Source organism: Megalobrama amblycephala, linkage group LG14, assembly GCF_018812025.1.
Source record: "Megalobrama amblycephala isolate DHTTF-2021 linkage group LG14, ASM1881202v1, whole genome shotgun sequence".
Taxonomy (NCBI): Eukaryota; Metazoa; Chordata; class Actinopteri; order Cypriniformes; family Xenocyprididae; genus Megalobrama; species Megalobrama amblycephala.
Genome location: NC_063057.1, coordinates 52,096,181 through 52,118,007, shown reverse-complemented (window position 1 = coordinate 52,118,007; position 21,827 = coordinate 52,096,181). Strand labels below are relative to the sequence as shown.

At 38.2% G+C, this 21,827-nt stretch overlaps 2 protein-coding genes across 4 annotated transcripts; one reads left to right on the top strand and one right to left on the bottom strand.

Annotated features, from left to right (window-relative positions):
* Positions 1–809: 809 nt before the first annotated feature.
* On the bottom strand, positions 810–4,002 carry sapcd1 (suppressor APC domain containing 1). Its single transcript, XM_048155004.1, has 4 exons — positions 3,518–4,002; positions 3,063–3,212; positions 2,151–2,306; positions 810–1,685 (listed from the first exon to the last, which is right to left on the bottom strand). The coding sequence occupies exons 1-4, from the start codon at positions 3,602–3,604 to the stop codon at positions 1,533–1,535; spliced, it is 546 nt and encodes a 181-aa protein (XP_048010961.1). The 5' UTR covers positions 3,605–4,002; the 3' UTR covers positions 810–1,532.
* A 2,864-nt stretch (positions 4,003–6,866) lies between these two features.
* Positions 6,867–21,621, top strand: LOC125244747. 3 transcript variants are annotated; one of them, XM_048154969.1, is made up of 4 exons: positions 6,867–7,153; positions 9,454–9,854; positions 17,657–17,732; positions 19,352–21,621. In XM_048154969.1, exons 3-4 carry the CDS (start codon positions 17,658–17,660, stop codon positions 21,242–21,244), a joined length of 1,968 nt encoding a protein of 655 aa, XP_048010926.1. In that variant the 5' UTR covers positions 6,867–7,153; positions 9,454–9,854; position 17,657; the 3' UTR covers positions 21,245–21,621. The 3 variants fall into 3 exon arrangements, with proteins under 3 accessions (XP_048010926.1, XP_048010924.1, XP_048010925.1); XM_048154967.1 differs by lacking the exons at positions 6,867–7,153; positions 9,454–9,854 and adding exons at positions 13,197–13,374; positions 13,541–13,634; XM_048154968.1 differs by lacking the exons at positions 6,867–7,153; positions 9,454–9,854 and adding an exon at positions 13,302–13,374.
* The last annotated feature ends 206 nt before the right edge of the window (positions 21,622–21,827 follow it).

Sequence of the window (21,827 nt, the reverse complement as noted above, 5' to 3'; positions counted from 1 at the left end):
CGCGTTAATATAAAGCCCTGATCCTAGTCTATAAAGCTTCTATAGGACTGGCTTGCCATTTCCAAATCTGATAAATATAATGAATTCTTGTTACAGTATAAGGATTTATCTCACATGACAACCACAAGGTTTAAAAAAAACAAGCTGTGAAGTCTAAAACCAGACTGGGAACCAAACATTTAACCTGCAGAAGACCTGGACAGGATCTCTGAAAACATGCAGTGTTCATTGTTTATATGAGATTCTGCTGCTCCCTGCTGGACTGTCGGTGCTCACAATTCGGTTTTGGTTTTGCATTTACTTGATGAGCTGAATAAAAAGGCTGGTTAATTCTTTAATAATAATAAAAACAACAACAACAACAACAACAATAAAGTTCTTGTTTCTTTAAAGTATTTAATAATAATTTCAATTGTACATAAAATGTCTAAATTAAAAAATGCCACTAATACATTGCTTATTTGTACATCTGTTTAATTTAACAGATTATGTTACCAACAGTGTTTAATTATGTTAGTATGAACAGTTGGTAAAAACTGCGAGAAGAGTTCTCATTGGTTTAGAATTTCATATAGGCCTATTTTATATTATCATGCATTGTCTCTGACATCTGATATATACACTGCCCGGCCAAAAAAAAAAAAAAAAAAGTCGCTGTTTGGATTTTAATAGGCAAATACTGAACAGTCTATGGATGGATCATTATTACATTGTTTATTATTTTTCTAGCATGTTATATGTTTGGCAATGTTTCTTTTAACCCTAAAAGTGTGTAGCTTTTCATTACTTAAACAACCATGTATTAAGATGTATCATGGCCATATTCCAGGATGACAATGTCAAGATTCATCAGGCTCAAATTGTGAAAGAATTGTTGGGAGGGAGCATGAAGAATCATTTCCACACATGAATTGGCACCTCTGAGTCCAGACATTAATTTCATTGAGTCTTTGGGATGTTGCATTGTCAATACAAGATCTTGATCAAAAAATGATGCACCTCTCAATGGAAATAATCATTGTGATGGTTTTCCATCAAAAGGTGCATCATTTTTTGGTTAAGATTATAGGATAAATGGGAAATTTGGGTTTTTATTTTTTATTGGTTTTTATTCTTTCAAATTATGTGGTCATGGATTTTCAAATCTTGTAGAAGCTTTTGGTTGATCCTCTCACAAGATACTTAATTTCATTTCAGATATAACATCAGATCACAAAGTCACACTTACATCTAAATAAAAAATTTCTTTTAAGGTTTTATATATAGATAACCAGTTTAAAACATTAACAAAGACAGCAGCATAATTACATTCATCACACATTTCGTCTACATTAACAGAGAAAACATGTACAAGTATAATTCTCATGCAAATCACGTGTATCAACAAATATTTTGGGGGAAAAAAACAACTTAAAAGTATATAGGTCCCTTTCTCTTTTATAGGTCTCTTTCTGCTAAATAATGGAAGACAGGTTGCAACAGAGCTTAAATAATTTTTTTACATTCAGTCTTTTTAAATTTATTTTAACGATTTACAGTTCACTGTTCGATTTGATTGAAACTCCTTTGTTGTAAATATGCGGATGTTTGTGCGGATCAGATGTGCGGTAAGACACCAGCTGCTGAAGTAGTTGCGCCTTCTCAAGCTCCAACTTGGAAATCTGTTGATTCCGTCGATTAACTTCCTGTATATAAAATCCACACAGTGCGTGTTATGCTGACAAAACTGCACAACAGAAACAAAAACAAGAAAAATACCACTATTATTATTATTACACAGAAAAATCCCCAGAGTTAAATCAACTCTGCTCAGATTACATATGGTCCCTCTCTATATAGTGTTAAAGTACCACTGAAGCAGAGTTAAAGGTAATGAGATTAAGTGATTAATTAAGTGATGATTGAGCATTAGTGATGAACACCTGCTGTTAACAAGCAGAATCACTGAAGAGAAATACAAGAACTACAACTGACTTCAGTCACAGCCTCAGATGAACTACATCAAAGACATCAAACTCCACAAACAGCATATTATCTCATTAACTTCAACTCTGCTTCAGTGTTATTTTAACTCTATGTAGAGAGGGACCATATGTTCTCTGAGCAGAGTTGATTTAACTCTGGGGATTTTGCTGTGTACTCATCATCACCTTGACCAGTGTGGCATTGCTCCACCGCAGGTCCCAATCGGAACCTCCGCTCTCTTCTAGGGCCAGATTGTTCCACATACAGGAGTCGCTCATCAAACTACCCAGGCTCCCATTAACACGCTGCATACAAGACCGTAGAGCGCAGGACCACCTTCCCTATAAGGTACAGGTTCATCATTTACACCTTTCACAACACAGAGAAATATCAAAAATGAAAATCAAATAAAAAAAGCCAATGTTTCATTGGCTGAACCATTGAGATGCATGTAAACAACAGTATATTCCCTGACAGCAACATAGTGTCGGCCCAGATCTGGCCCACATCTGGCCCACATGTAATCCAGATGTAACATATGTGGGCCGGATTTCATTCTGTTGCTGTCTGGGTTGTAACATAGTGAACAAACTGCACCTCCATTCCTCATATCCTCACTTTGAAAGGATGTACAGTAGACCTCAGGCCTATACCATGAAGCTGGTGGATAGCCGGTTATGTTTCAAATACATTTCTGTTTAGCTTGGGCACCATGAAAGTGGCTCTGCTTTTAGCAGTGTTCATTGCCATAGTGAAAACTAAGGTTGTCACAAATTAAACTGAAACATACCTGGCTATCCAGCTAAACCAGCTTCCCTGCTCCAGGGCAGGTTATTTTCTGGGTAAAATATCTCAAACCAAAATTGGACCAATCAGCTGTGAGCAAAGTGACACCTGACGCAATACAGTCACTCCCAAATTGAACAAAATGATTTTTTTTTTTTTTTACTTTTTTTGGTGGGAAAAGAGTTTTAAAAAAAAAGCCAGAGTGACTGTTGAGATTTAAAAATATGCAGGCTTTGAATTAAAGCCTCTAGGTGTATACTTCTGTTTTTATGTGACAGATTTACTCAGGTGTGTTTTGTGATGGTACATACCTCCCCATCCAAGTCTCCCATGCCAAAGCTAACGTGCCTTTGTAAATTCAGCTGCAGGCGATTCTGGTACCACAGCTGTGTTTGTTCCACAACCTGCAGTCCAGCCCACAGAACGTCCTTTTGTCTTTCCAGAGCTCTACGTCTCTTCAGCTGAAAGAAATACATTCATTTAGTTGTCATTAGACAGAATCAAGCCTCAAGACTAGAGGATATATTGTTTGTGATATTGATAAGCTGATTAATCAGCTTATATTTGGCCATTTGAGATTACTAGCATTGGTTAATAGAAATCATGCAAGAAAATATGAAAACAGAAAATACGCAAGTAAATATTATGTAAAACCAATATTTAGTTAAATATTAATCAAAGCAAACATTATAACTTTTGTATGATTTGCTCCCTCTTATGAACTGTCCCATCCCATCTGGGGACCATTTTCCCCCCAGTCTCTTACCCAGTGGAAGCAGTGCAGAGCATCAGGGCTGTAGAGGCTGTTCTGGAGAGGGGTGATGAGGACGGTATAAGAGTCGTCACATGCCATGTAACACCATCAAGATATAAACACAAAATGAATGATCGAGAGAGAGAGAGAAAACGGGAAACGGCCTTGTGAAAGTGAGCGAATGCATCATTTTGCATTCCAGTCCCAACATGTTAGGGAATGTGACTGAACCTGGACTGAAATAATAGCAGGCGTGTTCACTCAACTATTAGAAATACACCAATAATATTTCAGATGTAATACCAAGGGTGTTGACCAAAAAACTGGGCGTTTGGACCACATTTATAAAGAAGCCAAGTTTATAAAGAAATGCAACACTGCAGCTGAAACTGCTGTTCTGCTATGTACAAGTTAAATTTTTACATTGGTTGCCAGGTTTTCACAACAAAACCCGTCCAATTGATCCTCAAAACTAGCCCAAATCTAACCCAATCACTTTTCAGGGGGGACCCACGGTAAAAATCGCTTTCCGGGGGGTAAAATCCACGTTTTTGGCAGGGCTCCCCTGGTATAATTTGCATTCCAGGGGCTAAATATCACATTTTTTGGGGGTTGATTCAACCCACGGCAACAGTGTAAAAGTAGCCCAGTTCTTGGCAACACTGTATATGAAATAGAAAAACATGACCTAAGTTGTGTTAAATTATTTCCAAGTATATGGTATTATTATAAAGTATTACTCCTTATACTTACATTAAATGTCAATACAAAACAGACCAACTACAAATTATCAGGTGTCCAGTGAAGTTAAATAAAAATTGAGACAATTTACATTTAAAGAATACAGAACTAATAAAAGCTAATATGGAATTAAAAAAAAAAGAACTTTGCCTAAATTTGGCTGCTATTAAATGTAAAATGTAAAATATTATGATTTCACAGTCTGTGTACTCCATCACCCCCGGGTACATGGTTTTGTAGAAACCATGGAAACACCAAAGACGCTTGAATATATTATGTGTTTTATTAGACAGGTGAGCAACTGTTTGGATGGATACATTCATCAACAGAAAACTGATCATGTTATAACTCAACACAGTAAGTCTTATTGTTTAAATCTTGTTTTCTTGATTTACAGCAAGTAACCATGACTAATATCGATCTAGCTTACTGCAGTGTGCAACAAGTGTCTTCAAACACTCAAATGTATCTTATATGATAAAACAGCGCTGCTTTACCCAACATACGCTTGACCAAAAGAAGCAGAAGTGCTCGACTGTGGCGTAATAAAAGTTCCGCTGCTCTCAAGATGTGTGCCACACTCGTCTCTCATTAGCAATCGCTCCAGCGGCCTCGTTTCTGCTCACACAGTACTCAGCCCTGCTCTGCTTCATACTACAGTAATGTTAATAATCTCATCCATGAATATGATTTCTGCCCTAGTCTCGTCCCAATTCTATTCCACCGGCTGTAGACGTGAAGACAACACATCCCATGATTCCGTGAAACAATGGCGTCATCAAGCTACGCCTTTGTTTTGAATAAGCGACCTCTAGCGGCGAAAATTGTGCCTCTAAAGGCAGGAACACACCAAGCCGACGGTCGGCCATCGGGCAGTTTTTCTTCGTCGGCCGACTAAGTTTTCTCAGTGTGTTCCGCACCGTCGGCTGAAGTTAATCCTCGTCTGCTTTTTTTCAGCCGATTCGAAATGTTGGATCGGCGTCGGAGCTCGACTGTTCCTTCTGGCCATCTGATCATTCTGATTGGCTGTTCAGCTACTGCCGCCTGCTGGTTCCGAAAGGCATTTAATCTCACGCAGGCGCAGAACTGACGTGCTACTTGGCCGTTGGCTGTTTAGCGTCGGTTTGGTGTATCAGGGCAACTTTGGACACAGACCCCGCAGTCTGCTTTCGTCGCCACTAGTTCGTCAGCGTCGACTTTGAAACAATAATGAATAATGATTCTTTAATGAAGGGTGCGTTCACACTTGTAGTTCCGTTTGTTTGGTTCATTTGATACGGACCAAAAAAGAAAAAAGAAACAAACATTTAGTCCTGGTTAGATTAGCGTTCAGATCACCAAACCATTTTACCAAATTTTATCACCAAACCAAAAGATACCGGACCTAAAGGCATAGGATACGGTCAAAACCTGACTGGTTGGATTTTATGACGTATTGCCTATTTTGAGACGGAACTTACCGAACATCCAAAACAATGCTGTTTGCTGAGGTAAATGCGCTCGTTGTATGCGTGAAGCCTGCATATGATGGTGTTTTGGCCAGCTGGGAACTCGTGAAGAGCTTATAAAATGTGTAAAAAAAAGTGAAAACAGTGGCGGGAATCCATCCGTCACACACAAACGAAATGCTTTGAGGAGACGCGTGTCTGATGCATGTGATGGGCAAACTCGCGACTATGAGGAGAAAAAACGTGAAATATGCGTGAGGATTCTGTCCATTTTAGGGTTTCATCTTCCTGTTTTTGGTTCGTTTACATGTCTTAGGTCTGTGTTGCGTTCATATATCATTCGAACCGCACCAGAGTTCATTTAGAAGTGGACCGACACCCATCTTTTCAGCGGTCTCGGCCCGCTTGTTTGGTGCGCACCAGGTTTCGAATGGCAGCATTCACACGTTCAAATGAACCGCACTAACAAAGCAATCACACCAGGGTTCGTTTTACTCGAACCAAACATGACATGTGTGAACGCACCCGAAGTGCATTGGCTCAGTGCATTGACCCCCATCATCAGGCTGCACCTCCATCACACATGGGCCTTTTCTTTTTTGATGATGGTGACGTTGCGTAGTAGAGCAAACAACAACAATATCACATAGACTTACCTTACTTCATTTAAATAATTGGGCCATAATAACTGTTACAGGGATAGTTCACCCAAAAATGAAAACCTCATGTTTTTCCAAAAAGCTTTTCCTGAGGCTTTAGTGTTATTATGATCAAGTGACTGGCCTTGAGCAAAGATGGCAGATTTCAAATGTTGTAGGAGGAGTTCTGCTGGAGTTTGAGCAAATGAACTGCCATTGAGATGAATGAGGGTTCAACCACTCCCCTCCTTTTGCTGCTAACAGAGTGTATAGGATTATAGGCAGAGGTGGGTAGTAACGAAGTACATTTACTTCGTTACATGTACTTGAGTAGTTTTTTGGAAAATTTGTACTTTTTAGAGTAGATTAAAATGTGGGTACTTTTACTTTAACTTGAGTACATTTGTAATGAAAAATCTGTACTTTTACTTCGCTACAATGGGCAACGTTCCTCTCGTTACTTTATTTTAATTCAATACTGTAAATGTTAAGAAATGCGTAGTTTATTCCATGCGCGCTGTCTCTTTTTTTCATGAACGATGCCCCATTCACAAATGAATCACTCTTTTGAGTCGATTCTGTTCAAAGACTTGATCAAACAAGTTGGTAAAGCTGTCTAAATTGATTCGCGAATCAGTTTGAATGATTTGTTCAGTTCCTGCACGCGCTGAATCGTTTGAAGCGGTTTTCTCACTCGGAGCGGGTGAAGTGAAGTGGACCTACAGTCAATTAAAAGCAAATCTGCAAATGCATCCAATTGTTTGCCAGCGATGAAGACCTTTATTAGCTAGTTGAGCTGCTGTCTTTGAACAATTCCACCGGTAGGCCTATCGATTTCATTTGATTTTACTTCATGATACAGCCAATAGCCGACATTTTACAACCAAACAGATTATTACGTCACTATAACAAAAGTATATTTCTTTACCGTTTTTATGGGCATATATCTTAATTTATACATTAATTTATACATATACTATTTTAAGCAGTTACACGCGCCTGCTGAAATATACATTTGATTACATTTTGGAGAACAGACCGAAGAAGATCCGTCAATGTGTATTTGATCATTGTTTGTGTCAAGTTCAGATATGTGCGCGAGCACATGTAAAGAGTTTTCTCTCTTCTTTAAAATGTAACGTTAGCTGTATACGTTATTATAGTAACGATACATTCGGGTTACAGATGCTAGAAATAATGCTTGTCTCTTCTATGTTTGTTTGTTGCAAAGATATCTAATTATGATAATAAATTAAATATCTATTTAAATAATAAACATTAAATAATAACATGCTATTGTGTGTGTGTGTGTGTGTGTGTGTATATATATATAATAAAAGTAACTAGTGACGAGCTACTTGAGTAAGATTTTTATTGGATACTTTTTTACTCTTACTCAAGTAACTATTAGGATTATTACTTTCACTTTTACTTTGAGTAAATATTTCTATAAGTACTTGTACTTTTACTTGAGTACAGTTTTTGGATACTCTACCCACCTCTGATTATAGGAGAAGTTAAGCTTTTAAAACACTTCAAATCACCAACTAATCACCAGAATGAGTCACTATTTGACTCAAACATAGCACACTGAGGACATCTGCTGGTCATAGACTCAACTCAGCAACTACATTTACACAATACTTTTGGAAACTGCAATGTTCTTCTCAGTTAAAGGGTTAGTTCACCCAAAAATGAAAATTCTGTCATTTATTACTCACCCTCATGCCGTTCCACACCCGTAAGACCTTCGTTAATCTTCAGAACACAAATTAAGATATTTTAGTTGAAATCCGTTAGCTCCATGAGGCCTCCATAGGGAGCAATGGACACTTCCTCTCTCAAGATTCATAAAGGTACTAAAAACATATTTAAATCAGTTCATGTGAGTACAATGGTATATTTTTGGAGAATATTTTTGGAGCGCCAAAAAAAGCCTAAATAACGACATATTTAGTGATGGCTGATTTCAAAACACTGCTTCAGGAAGCATCGGAGCACAGATGAATCAGTGTGTCAAATCTGCTGTTCGGAGCGCCAAAGTCACATGATTTCAGCCGTTGGCAGTTTGACGCGCAATCTGAATCATGATTCGACACACTGATTCATTTATGCTCCGATGCTTCATGAAGCAGTGTTTTGAAATCGGCCATCACTAAGTAAGTGGTTATTTTGTTTTTTTGGCGCTCCAAAAATATTCTCGTCACTTTATAATATTAATATTGAACCACTGTACTCAAATGAACTGATTTAAGTACCTTTTTTAGTACCTTTATGGATCTTGAGAGAGGAAATGTCATTGCTCCCTATGGAGGCCTCACGGAGCTATCAGATTTCAACTAAAATATCTTCAATTTGTTTTCCGAAGATTAATGAAGGTCTTACGGGTGTGGAACGGCATGAGGGTAAGTAATAAATGACAGAATTTTCATTTTTGGGTGAACTAACCATTTAAACAGTGGAGCATGGCAGTAGCAAGGTTCAATGCAATGTTAGTTGGATTGGATAAAAGCATCTGCTAAATGCATTTAAATTAATGCTATGCATATTACTAGAATATTGGCTGTTTATTAGAACTTAAGCACATATTAATGCCTTATTCTGCATGACCTTATTCTACGTTCTTAATCCTACCCAATACATAAACTTAACAACTACCTTACTAACTATTAATAAGCAGTAAATTAGGAGTTTATTGAGGGAAAAGTCATAGTTAATAGTGAATACATGCTCCCTATACTAAAGTGTTACCAAAAACTTATTTAGAGACCCTATGTTTTGTTTTATTCAGTTGTCTTTTGTCTGGAGGTTTTGAACACACAAGTGCAACTTGTGTCACCATCACACCAACCTGGCTCAAATAAAACCCTCAAAAGCCTTTTGATAATATTTTGCCAATTGTTGAATTGTTGAGGGTTGTCTAAACACTGTTCTGCAGAGTTTAGCTCCAACTTGCCTCAACACACCTGCCTGGAAGTTTCTTGTATGCCTAGTAAGACCTTGATTAGCTGGTACAGGTGTGTTTATTTGGGGTTGGAGCCAAATTTTGCAAGACTGGACAACCATGGTCATTTGATATGCCTGAAAAATGACTTCATTCGGTATACCATTTTCTGCACAGACCCTGCAGACGTGATGTACCCCACTCTTCAAGTAGAAGGAGCTGGATGAAATATTCTATGATGAAAGACAAGATCCACAATCTGACTTGTGATGCAGCCTGAATTATAACCACACCATAGCTGTGTCCCAATTCAGGGGCTGCGTCCTCCGGAGGTTGCATTTGAAGGGCGACTTGCATCACAGCGGCGCAACGAAGACTGTCCCAATTCATAGCTGCATCCTTTGAAGGCCGCATTTAATGGCTGATTGTGTCACTGTGACAAAGGCTGACGTAATTCAAAAGCGGCTTCAAATACACCCTTCTTTCCCTGTGAAATCTGAAATGAAGAATACATCAGATGGATCCTTTGTGGCCTACGCCTAACCTATCCCAGTAGTGGATCCTGGCCATAAATTTAGGTAGGGCAGATTTTGGGTCTTAGCGCTTGTTTATGATAACCATTTTGTAAACTTTGGGAAAGGGCCAGACTTTAGTTCACACGACATATGCATAGAATGCCATCTTAGAATTGCCTTAAAGGGTTAGTTCACCCAAAAATGAAATTTCTGTCTCACCCTCATGTCGTTCTACACCGGTAAGGCCAACACAAATGAAGATATTTTTGATTAAATCCGATGGCTCAGTGACGTCTGCATTCACAGCAATGACATTTCCTCTCTCAAGATCCATAAAGGTACTAAAAACATATTTAAAACAGTTCATGCGAGTTCAGTGGTTCTACCTTAATATTATAAAATGACGCCAAAAAAACAAAACAACAACTTTTCAACAATATAGTGATGGGCCGATCTCAAAACACTGCTTCGGAGCTTTACGAATCGAATCAGTGTTTCGGATCTCCTATCAAAAGTCTAAACTGCTGAAATCATGTTACTTTGGCGCTCTGAATCACTAATTCGATACGTAAAGCTCTGAAGCAGTGTTTTGAAATTGGCCCATCACTATATTGTGGAAAAGTCGTTATTTTGGAGTTTTTTTTGGCGCACAAAAATATTAAGGTAGAACCACTGAACTCACATGAACTGTTTTAAATATGTTTTGAGTACTTTTATGGATCTTGAGAGAGGAAATGTCATTGCTTTGAATGCAGGCCTCACTGAGCCAACGGATTTAATCAAAATATCTTAATTTGTGTTCCAAAGATGAACGAAGGCCTTACTGGTATGGAACAACATGAGGGTGAGTAATTAATGACATCATTTTAATTTTTGGGTGAACTAAACCTTTAATGTAGTATTTATTGCTTCCGAATGTTGTTTTAGAATATTGCTAGTTATGTATGCAAACATAAAACAAACACAACAGAACTACTGTATATAAAAGCTATTCATAAGAGTATGTTTAAATTAAAGGGTTTTATACTTTCATTAATTTGAAACGCAACTCCACATAGGAAGAAAAGACATGCAAACTAGTTACTGACCTGATGCAGACACATACCAGAAATATGGCTCTCTATGAGAGCGCGCTGCAGTTCCATTTTGGACCATAGATTTACATTGGAAATTTGTGGGGCGCTGTAGAGCTAGGGAGGGCTCTGAGACGGGCTGCCCCACTTACATCCTGCTCACTTTACGACTTAAAATATTTGCAATCCTAAAAATATTTGTTGCAGAATGCAACAAATATTGCAACACGTGATATGGCAAAGGCTGCGAATATTTAATGCGTGGCTTGTCAGAGCTTTACGGCTCTGTGATCAGTAGTAAATGCTTCTCCATCTGAAAGCCAGAGGGCGCTCTTGCGCAGAAAATCAAAATATGCCCTGCAGGATAACACGCGGAACCAATCAGAAGATTGAAATGCTTTGATTAATTAAACATGACTAATAAACACACGACTGCCTTATTCTGTGTCAGAAGCCACATCATCTTACAGAAGGACGCTCAACTGTCGTTATGAAGTGAGTTTGGAGTAAAAACATGTTATTAAATGTTGTCTTTTGTTAAACAAGATGTTAATAAATGCTTCTCCTGTCTGAAAAGATGTTTGACGCGTGTTGCTTTTTAAGCGACTCAAACTCTCAGTACTTTCAGATGGATTAGCATTTGGAGCCATACTTCATTGAGAAGCCGCGCATAAAAAAACTATCACAGCCTTTGCGATTTCATAATCGCACTAAGAATCGCGTTTAAGCGATAATCGCGTTCAAGTTCAATGTTATTTTTCATATTGTGCGATATATCGTGCAGCCCTTTTGGAGGCTATACATGGGTTTCAAAGACGTCACTTCCGCTATGCCCGCCGCCATATTTGGGACCGGTCACAGCTGCGCGCCCTGTTAAAGTCTATGGTGACAGCAGCTACAACTACCAGAGGAAGGCCAACAAAATGCTCTCAGAAAGTTCACAACAAGTTTACAATATATCTGGGATATGTGGTGCTGTTAGCCGTTTCAACAGTCGTCAGAACTACAAATTTATTTGATTTATTTGAAAATATTGTGAATTCTAGTTGCTGTGTTTCGGCGTGTTGTTACAGGATGAACAAATTCACGACACCAGCTGACTACATTACTTAGTTCAAGTACATGCGTGCATGATTTTGTGCAAATATAAGTTGTAATTTTACGTCTATCTTGTATAAATATATATGAATTACCCTATATAGGATGTGTCCCGTTGAGTAAATTAACCTTAGCAAAGCGCTTCAGTTTACCGGTGTTCATTCAGCGCGTGTAGCTCAAATAATAATACTGTTATCAAAATGAGATGATTTGAGAAAAAAAATCATGATCCTTATTATTAATCAAACTATGTGTTGATGAAAATAATACTAGAACAATATAAGAGCTAGGTATTAAAAATAATGCATTAATTTTCTAAAAGAAATATTAAAGTTTTAATATTACTGTGTAACGTAAAACATTTTAATGACTTAATCATTGCTGTTTGAGCTGCGCACGCTGAAGCTGAAGAGAATAAAAAAAAAAACCATAAACTGAAAGTTAATTAACTCAACGGAACACATCCTATATAAAATAATCCAGATATTAATACAAAATAAAAATAATATTACAACTATTTGCACAAAATCACGTACAGATGAACTTGAAGTAACGTCATTGAAACACCGAAACACAGCAAATAAGCCCAAATAATTCACAACGTTATTTTACAAGTAGCCTATATACGATTATAATATCATGTATAAGAAGAAGACAGTCCCAATCATATTAATGTTGTCTTACTTTTTGAGTGCTCGCGCTGAAGCTATAGATGATCATCAGCTCTGTGGGTTATTTACCTCAACGAAACACATCCTTTATGAGAATAATCAGATATAGCTACTTAATAAAATTATTACAAGTTTTACCTGCACAAAATGACGCGAATGCACAAGTGAAGTTTGAACAAGTTATGTAATCAATGTTTAACTCAGTCGACGCGCTCTTACCACAACAACACGCTGAAACAACAACACAGAGAATTCACAACATTTTATTACAGTCGTGTTTTCGTTATAATGTTATGTAAATTACAGTCCCAGCACAGCAGTTATTAATGTTGTGCATTGCTGTTTGGCTGCCAGTGGTGTGGTCCCTTCTGAATGAAGCCAATAATTCTGCCGATCTAACTCCTTTGGGATCAAATAAATTTGTAGTTCTGACGTCTGTTGAAACGGCTAACAGCACCAGATATCCCAGATATATTGTAAACTTGTTGTGAACCTTCTGAGAGCGTTTCTTTGGCCTTCCTCTGGTAGTTGTAGCTGCTGTCACCATAGACTTTAACAGGGCGCGCAGCTGTGACCGGTCCCAAATATGGCGGCGATAGAATACAGTGACGTCACATGAAACCCATCTATAGGACAGATCTATCCCACAATTCATTGCGCGCCGGTGACGTCAGGAATGTTTTTATTCAAAGAAAATGGCGGGTGAGAGTTCTGCGGCGGCTGACGAATTCACACATAAATGTAAGTATTGTGTTTTAATTTACTCAAATATCTAGCGAAACAAGTGTTAAAAGCCAAGGGTTTTCTTTCTCAAAATCTCAAACTTAACTCATTCGTTACCACTGCGCGGCTTCATTTGTTAGGTGGTCTGAGGCAGAGCCTGTGCTAATATTTCGTTTTGTTTTAGGGAGCAAGGAGCAGACAGCTCAATTTATTAAAACGAGGGCGGAAAATGACAATTTATTTACCGGTGCGAAATACTCGGCCAGTGTGCCTTGGAGGTAAGACAACGACCCATTTTCCACTAGTCTCACTTGTGTTGTAGAACAAACACACTGTACAAAGCCCACAACAATAGTGTTGCTGTCCTGTTTGGAAAAACTCCTCAGTAACGTTACTTCACATTTGTACGTGAATACTTAACAAATGTACTTCCTTAAAGGGATAGTTCACCCAAAAATGAAGATTCTGTCGTCATGTACTCCCCCTCACGTTGTTCCAAACCTGTATTTTGTTCTGTTGCACACAAAGGAAGATATTTGGAAGAATGTTTGTAACCAAGCAGATCTGGTCACCCTTTGACCGCAAGAATAGGGGAAAAATACTATGGCAGATCTGCTTGGTTATTGACTTTCTTCCAAATATCTTCCTTTTGTTCCTTCCTAACCACTGGTTATTTGAAAATGAAATTAACAATTGTTTTTTGTCACAATATTAAGGAACTGTTGCTAACTACTTCCTACAACTAAATTAACTAACTACTACACTAAATTCAAAAAGGTAATTGTGACTCTCACAATTTTCTTTCCACAAAAATTATTTTTTCTTGCAATTGTGAGTTTGCATTTCACAAATCAGACCTTATTTCTCAGAATTGTGAAATTTAAAGGGTTAGTTCACCCAAAAATGAAAATAATGTCATTTATTATTCACCTTCATGTTGTTCTACACCTGTAAGACCTTCTTTCATCTTCAGAATACAAATTAAGATATTTTTGATGAAATCCGATGGCTCAGCAAGGCCTATCTTAATATTATAAAGCGACGAGAATACTTTTTTGTGCCCAAAAAAAACCCAAAACAGCTTTTTAACAATATCTAGTGATGGCCGATTTCAAAACACTGCTTCAGAGCTTTATCTTTTGAGTCGAATCAGTGATTCGGATTGCGCATCAAACCACCAAACTGCTGAAATCATGTGACTCTGATTTGATTAAAGTTACGATCTGATCCACTGTTTTGATTCCTAAATCTCAGAAGCTTCAAGAAGCAGTGTTATGAAATCGGCCATCACTAGACATTGTTAAAAAGTCATTATTTTGGTTTTTTGGTGCACAAAAAAATCCTCATCGCTTTATAATATTAAGATATAGGGCTGCACGATATATTGCAAGATACGAAAAATAACATTGAACTTGAACGCGATTATCGCTTAAATGCGATTCTTAGTGCGATTATGAAATCGCAAAGGTTGCGATAGTTTATGCGCGGCTTCTCAATGAAGTATGGCTCCAAATGCTAATCCATCTGAAAGCACTGCGAGTTTGAGTCGCTTATAATTAGGGCTGCACGATTAATCGCATGCGATTGCCGTAGATCACTGACAAGCCACGCAATATCGCGTTTATTATCGAAGGCGATTCATCTGCGATATGAACACGATATTGCGTGGCTTGTCAGTGATCTACGGCTCTGTCTATTAAATGCCGCTCCATTTGAAAGCAGGTGATGGCGATTTAGCGGTAATCAGGGAACCGGCTTTACTGATGAAATATGCGTGACAATCGCATGCGATTAATCGTGCAGTCCTACTTATAATGTACATTTGATGCGTGTTATCTTCTTCTGCTGCAGAACATATTTTGATTTTCTGCACAAGAGCGCCCTCTGGCTTTCAGATGGAGAAGCATTTACTACTGATCACAGGGCCGTACATCTCTGACAAGCCACGCTTTGGAAAAAAAATCGCAGCCTTTGCCATATCGCGTGCGATTTTTATCACGATAAATCGTGCAGCCCTATTAAGATAGGCCTCGCTGAGCCATCGGATTTCATCAAAAATATCTTAATTTGCGTTATGAAGATGATCAAAGGTCTTAGGGGTGAAGAACGACATGAGGGTGAGTAATAAATGACATTATTTTCATTTTTGGGTGAACTAACCCTTTTTTTCGCAATTGCTATTATAAAGTCATAATTGGAAGATATAAAGTTTTCTAGCAATTGCAAGTTTTTATCACGTAGGCTTTTTTCCTCGATTGCATGATAAACTCGCAATTGACCCTTCGCCGGGAGTTTGATTGACAAGCGATCTAACCAATCAGAACGCAGAATCCGCCATTTTGTCCAACAAAGCAGTCAGGAGTTATAATATTAACTTTGGTGGAGTTAAACTTGAAAAATTGTGTGTATTGACATCTTTCTGCGTTTGAAACAACATTCATTCTCATGTTCATTCATGTTTATTTGATGCTATAAATTGACTAGTAGGAAGAGATGATCGGTTCAAGAGCCGCTTGAGCTGTCTACAAGAGTCACAAAACGGTTTTCATTGTTTGAATTTCTAAAAGGGACTTTGTTTAATATCATAAGTAACCTGCTCTGCTCTTGTCTGTCGACGTGTTATCAGTGTCCTCTTTGCTCTGCGATGTATTTTTCACTGTGTGTGTTGTGACAGCTCCATGGCTTGTCGGACAAAGCAACAGTAACTAAGGGAGGCGGGTCTTTGCGAAGGGTCAATTCCATCAGAATTCAAGTCAGATTTTCTAAGATTATAATTCACATAGCCTAGTAGATGTGCATATGAATATAGTAGATGTGAATATGAATATAGTAGATGTGAATATGAATGATCCCGCATCATGTTTGGATTTAACATTTTATGCCTTGGGTGCATAAAAAACTCTTTTTAAGAAAATATGGGAAAATTGGAGCCCACCTGTGAAAATGTTAAAGTTTCAGAGGTATAATAATAGTGATGGCATGCAATATAACATTTTATGGGGGAATCAATATAACATTTTTCTTTATGTACCATAATGCCACAAAAATATATAATAATTGGGTCAATTTTACTGCATAAACTTGTGGCTTCTGTCATTAAAGTGTAGTATTATGTGTTTATTATAGGTTTAATGGGGTAGCTTGTTATGCATGTGGTGTTGTGATTTGCAGATAGATCTAAAGTCTGAGTCGTGTCATACCCTCCACTAGATGGCAACACAAACAGACCGATCTGATAGCAGCTAATGCCAGAGTTTGTTAAAGGTGCAATATGTAAGATTTTTGCAGTAAAATATCCAAAACCCACTAGGCCAGTGTTATATTTTGTTCACTTGAGTACTTACAATATCCCAAATGTTTGCAACTATTTGTAAATCGTGAGAAAATTGCAATTTTAACCAAGGCTCCGGGACGTGTGAGGAGTCACCTGTCAATTGCATCATACCCGCTTTACCCTCGGTTTCCGGTTTTATTTTGTAGAAACCATGAAACACCAAAGACACTTTAATATTTACATGTTTTAATAGACAAGGGAACATGTGATATATTTATAGACAGAAAACTAAATATTGTTATATAGCTCAACACGTTTAGTCTTATTGTTTAAATCTTAATTTTCTTGATTTTTTTTGCGAGTACCATACTTTACCATGCCTCAGAGAAAAACACTATTTGTGAAGTAGCTAACATAGCATAATCAGATGCAGCTTTATTTTTAGTAGCAGTAATACAGCATTTTCTCCATCATACAATATGTTTTAAAACTAATTGCATGCCATTTATCAACACAAGCCATCCAGTATTTAATATGATATTCTAAAATCTTACTGCAGTGTGTAACAGTGTCTCACAGCAGCCGCCGAACGAATGCACAGAGTAACGTCATAACATCATTTTCAACACACTAAAATGTATCTAATATGATAAACAGAGCTGCGTTACCTCATACTCATGACTGGAAAAGCGGAAGCAGCGCCGGCGACTGTGTCATAATAAAAGTTCAGCTGCTCGTGAGGCGTGTGTTGCGCAATTCAGCTGCTCTGCTTCATACTCTACAGTAACGTTAATAATCGCATCCATGAACGTGGTTTCTTCCTGAGTCCTATCCTGACTGTTTCCACTGGCTGTGAGGTGAAGACCACATGTCCCAAGATTCCACGCTCAAACTTGGCGTCATCAAGCTATGCCTTTTTTTTGAATAGGCTTCTAGCGGACAGAAAATATTACATATTGCACCTTTTAATAGATGTAACCAGCAGCATTGAGGTATTTTTATATATGATTCTGTCTGTTCTTCTAGGATGGATGACCTTTATGACTTTTTGAAGTCAAGAAATATCAATGATGACATCATACAGAAAATGCAACAGGATAAGGTAATCATGAAACTGATAAATATGAATCACACATGCAACATCAAAAATTGATGTCAAATGGAGAGACTTGGAACAATATATTGTTAAAATTTCTCAAGTAAAAGTGCTGACTGGTTTCTTTCTAGATATGTTTCTGAGTTTAAAAAACAAACCGCCTCTATAACTCACTACATTCTGTAAATCCCTGGGATTATAACAACCAGTTGACTTTACATTATTCCTGTACATTAGAGTCAATATTGGCCTGGTTTCACAGACAGGATTTAGACCTTAGTTCAACATTTATGTAACTTTAAAATATGTGCCTTAGAAAAAAAACAAACATTACTGGTGAGACAAAACAATGACACTGACATATTTTAAGATATGTCAGTGCAAGTTGCTTTAAGTTAAATATCTCAAACATGCATTTTGGTCTGGGATTAGCTTAAGCCTTGTCTGTGAAACTGGGGGATTGTTTCAAAGGAACAAGAAATAATGGTCGTAAAAAAATAATGTCATTGTTCAGCTGAAGTCAGTTCAGTTTCGTTCAAAAACTCTGTAAGATCAATTATGAAATGAGTTTAATGCAGCTATGCAGAAAACAGTAGCTGCTTTCCATTACCCTTAAAATTGCGCAAATTGTAATTTCGAATTGAAATTACGCTCAATGGAAATACGTGAATTTCGCAAAAACTCACAAATATCGCAAAAAAGTTTACGCTCGCATGAGGTGGTTTTTCAGGCAATTCAAAAAAGGAATATTTTCGCAAAACTGCAATGGAAACCGTATTTCCGCATTTACAGGTCACCTGACGTACAGTCACATCATCATTCTTCCTCAGCTTCATCCCCCATAGATGCAACGGGAGGATGCAAGAAATGAAAACTAGGACGGAGTTATCAAAGGAAATCTTATTTGTATATTGGAATATTCTTGTTATCTGGGGACCCTTATTATTAAAGTTTGACATCTAATATTAATAGTATTAATCTATTAACAAGTAATAATTTATATTATAGAAACAAAGAGTATTAAATGTCTATGCAACTGTGCATCCTCACTCATCGCTCCTCAGGAAGCTTTCTCACTCCTCGTTCCTCACCTTCTCACGGTGCATTTAAAGAATTAAAATGGCATTTATAGAATTAAAATAGCCTTCAAGATTTTCTTTGATGGGTTCCAGGTCACAGACTGGAGGATGGAGGAGCGAAGAAATTAGGAAATATCCACTGGAGTATTGAGTAGCACTCAGGGAAGCATATATGAGGGTGAAGGGCTTCCAGAAGCCATGGCAAATATTACGCTTCAAATAAAGCTCTCAGAAAGAAGTATCTTTTAGAAAATGACTTTTAGCGAGAGGAAAATGACTCATCGCGAGAGTTTGTTGCATAACATCGGTTAATGGAAACGGCATCATTTCGAAATAGTTTTTTATCGACATTTAGAAACTTTCATTTAGACATTTAAAACAAATCTGTAACGGAAGCGGTGCTAGTGATGTCATCATCCAGCTCAATTCCGATCTCATCCAATAATGTCAGTGCCGACAAATCTATAAATAAAAATTATTATACCTCACAGGGTCACTGTCAGAAGAGAATGTTAAACTTCTATTAAAAGTATATTCTTTTTGCAGATTGATTGCAGTGTCATACCTCTTATGACAGATGACCAGCTGAAGGAATACCTGCCTTCCTATGGTGACCGACTGGCTATATGCGGATACTGCGTTCGAAAAGAACAAGATCCCAGTGGCCGAAAATCTAAATTTTTTGAACGGCTAAGAACCAGGCTAGCAAGAAGCAAAGGTGACACTGTCAACGTATGTAACAGAAGATCAAAAAATGCCCTAAAGAGTATGCGAAAAATTGAGATAGGATGGATGCATTTTCGAGAAGGGAAGTTTACTCAGGTCCGATCAAAAAGAGGTGGAGGTACACGGAAAGTTACTGTATCAAAGGACTGGAGAAAAAAGGATATACTTGAAAAGGCTACCAAGTTGTTTTTTCCAGATGTGAAATGTTTCAGTCGAAGCTTCACAGATTTTGTGGTCGATGTATCAGACTTTCAAGGGCAAACAATAGATGACCAGATTACAGTTGGAGAACTTTATGAGCTGACCAAATTATCAATGCTGCGTTTATACTTTACAACCAAGGAGAAAGTCATCACTAGTGACACACAGTTCAACTTCAAGAGCGAAACAATTGAGCAGGGAGGGGAAAATGTGCAAGATTCCTGGTCCCCCACACACCCTGAGAATATAGAGTCACACCTAAATTATGTAGGGAGTCACAGTTTAATTACAACAGGCAGTGATGTTTTATTGTCAGACTCCATAACTACCATGATTGATGCATCAAGTGCGATTAAGATGGAAGCAGCCAATCAGCTAAAGGTGGACAATTTGGAGGATAATGGCACTGTAACAATCTCAACGGGACTTATCTCTGGGCTGGAAGACACCTTACCTCTTTTAGAGGAACCGTATTCTGTACCTCCAATTGATAACTCTCTGGAGCCCTTTGTTCAGAGTGAAAAGGGGAAGAAAATTCTTGTTGTTCATCGCGGTCAGGTCCTTCAACAACTTATCGCACATTTTTGTGACGAAAGTGTCTTGAAGGATGGCATATCTATGAAAGTCATTCTTCCTGATGGACGGCTGGAAAATGCCGTTGATGAAGGGGGAGTTTTGCGGGATTTGCTTTCAGAGTTTTGGCATGATTTTTTTGAGCAATGCACTTTGGGAAATAGCTTTAAGGTCCCTTATCTACGACATGATTTTGGTCAACAACAGTGGCAAAGCATTGGCCGAATCATTGCATTTGGTTGGCAAAAAGAGAAATACCTACCTGTAAAAATAGCACCTGTAATGCTGGAACAGGCAGCTCATGGATGTCTCACAACTAGTCTTGTGGACTGCTTTCTCAGATATGTTTCAGAATCTGACAGAATGATCCTAGAATCATGCCGTTCAGATTTTGAAAATGTGGACAAAGAAGAGCTGTTTGAGGTCCTGGATCATCATAACTGTCGAAGAGTCCCAACAGCAGATAATATCGAGCAGCTCTTGGAGGAGATGGCGCATCAGAAGCTGATTCAGGAACCTGCGTTTGTGATAGAGCAGTGGCATTATGTGCTTGCACCTATGAGGATTGAGCTCCAGAACATCGCAGCTGCCTATGAGGAACTACAACCCACATCAAGAAAGGTCATGAAGTCAATAGCCTACCCTGCTACGATGAATGTACAACAAAAACACATCGCCGGGTATCTAAGTACATTTCTCAGAGAAGCAGATGAACAACACCTGTCCCTCTTCCTTCGGTTTTGCACCGGGTCAGATTTGTTCCTGGGAAAGAACATCACCGTTGGCTTCACACAGTTGGAAGGCTTTCAGAGACGACCCACTGCACACACGTGTGGCTGTTACCTGGAGCTGCCTGTGAATTATGATAACTACCCAGAGTTTTGCCATGAAATGAACACAGTGTTGGAGAGCAACATATGGGTCATGGATATAGTCTAGTACACTTATGGCTTGTTTCCACCGAGCGGTACAGTTCAGTACAGTACCAGTACGATTTGGGGTGGTAAACCCAGATCCGGCTTGCGTTTCCATTGCCAACAGTAGTTTCTTGATAGGTGTGATGTATGCCAGAAAGTAGCAATTGACGTCATTCTCATGTGAAGAAGAAAGTGACAGTAAACAACAGTGGAGGACAAACAGCAGCTTTGAGCAAAGGCCTGTTTTCATTCCCCTTGTAGCATGCGCAAGTGACGATTGGTTAGGAACTATACTCTCATTCCAGCATAATAATCAAGGAACTTTGCTGTGACCCCCCTGCTTGCACAGGGAGTAATATCATTGCGCCTGCTGCACCCATGGTACGGCAGCAAAGTTCCTTGATTATTACGCCAGAATGAGAGTGTAGTTCCTAGCCATATCGGCCTAGAAAATCACAACTTTTCATTTTCTGTCGGTCTTAGTACACGATGTAACTACAGAAGAGTCAAGTTTTAAATAGGAAAAATATTGAAACTCTTTGGTCGTTTTTGAGCGAGATGCTAACGGTCTGATCAGATTCAATGAAGCTATGCTAAAAGTGTTA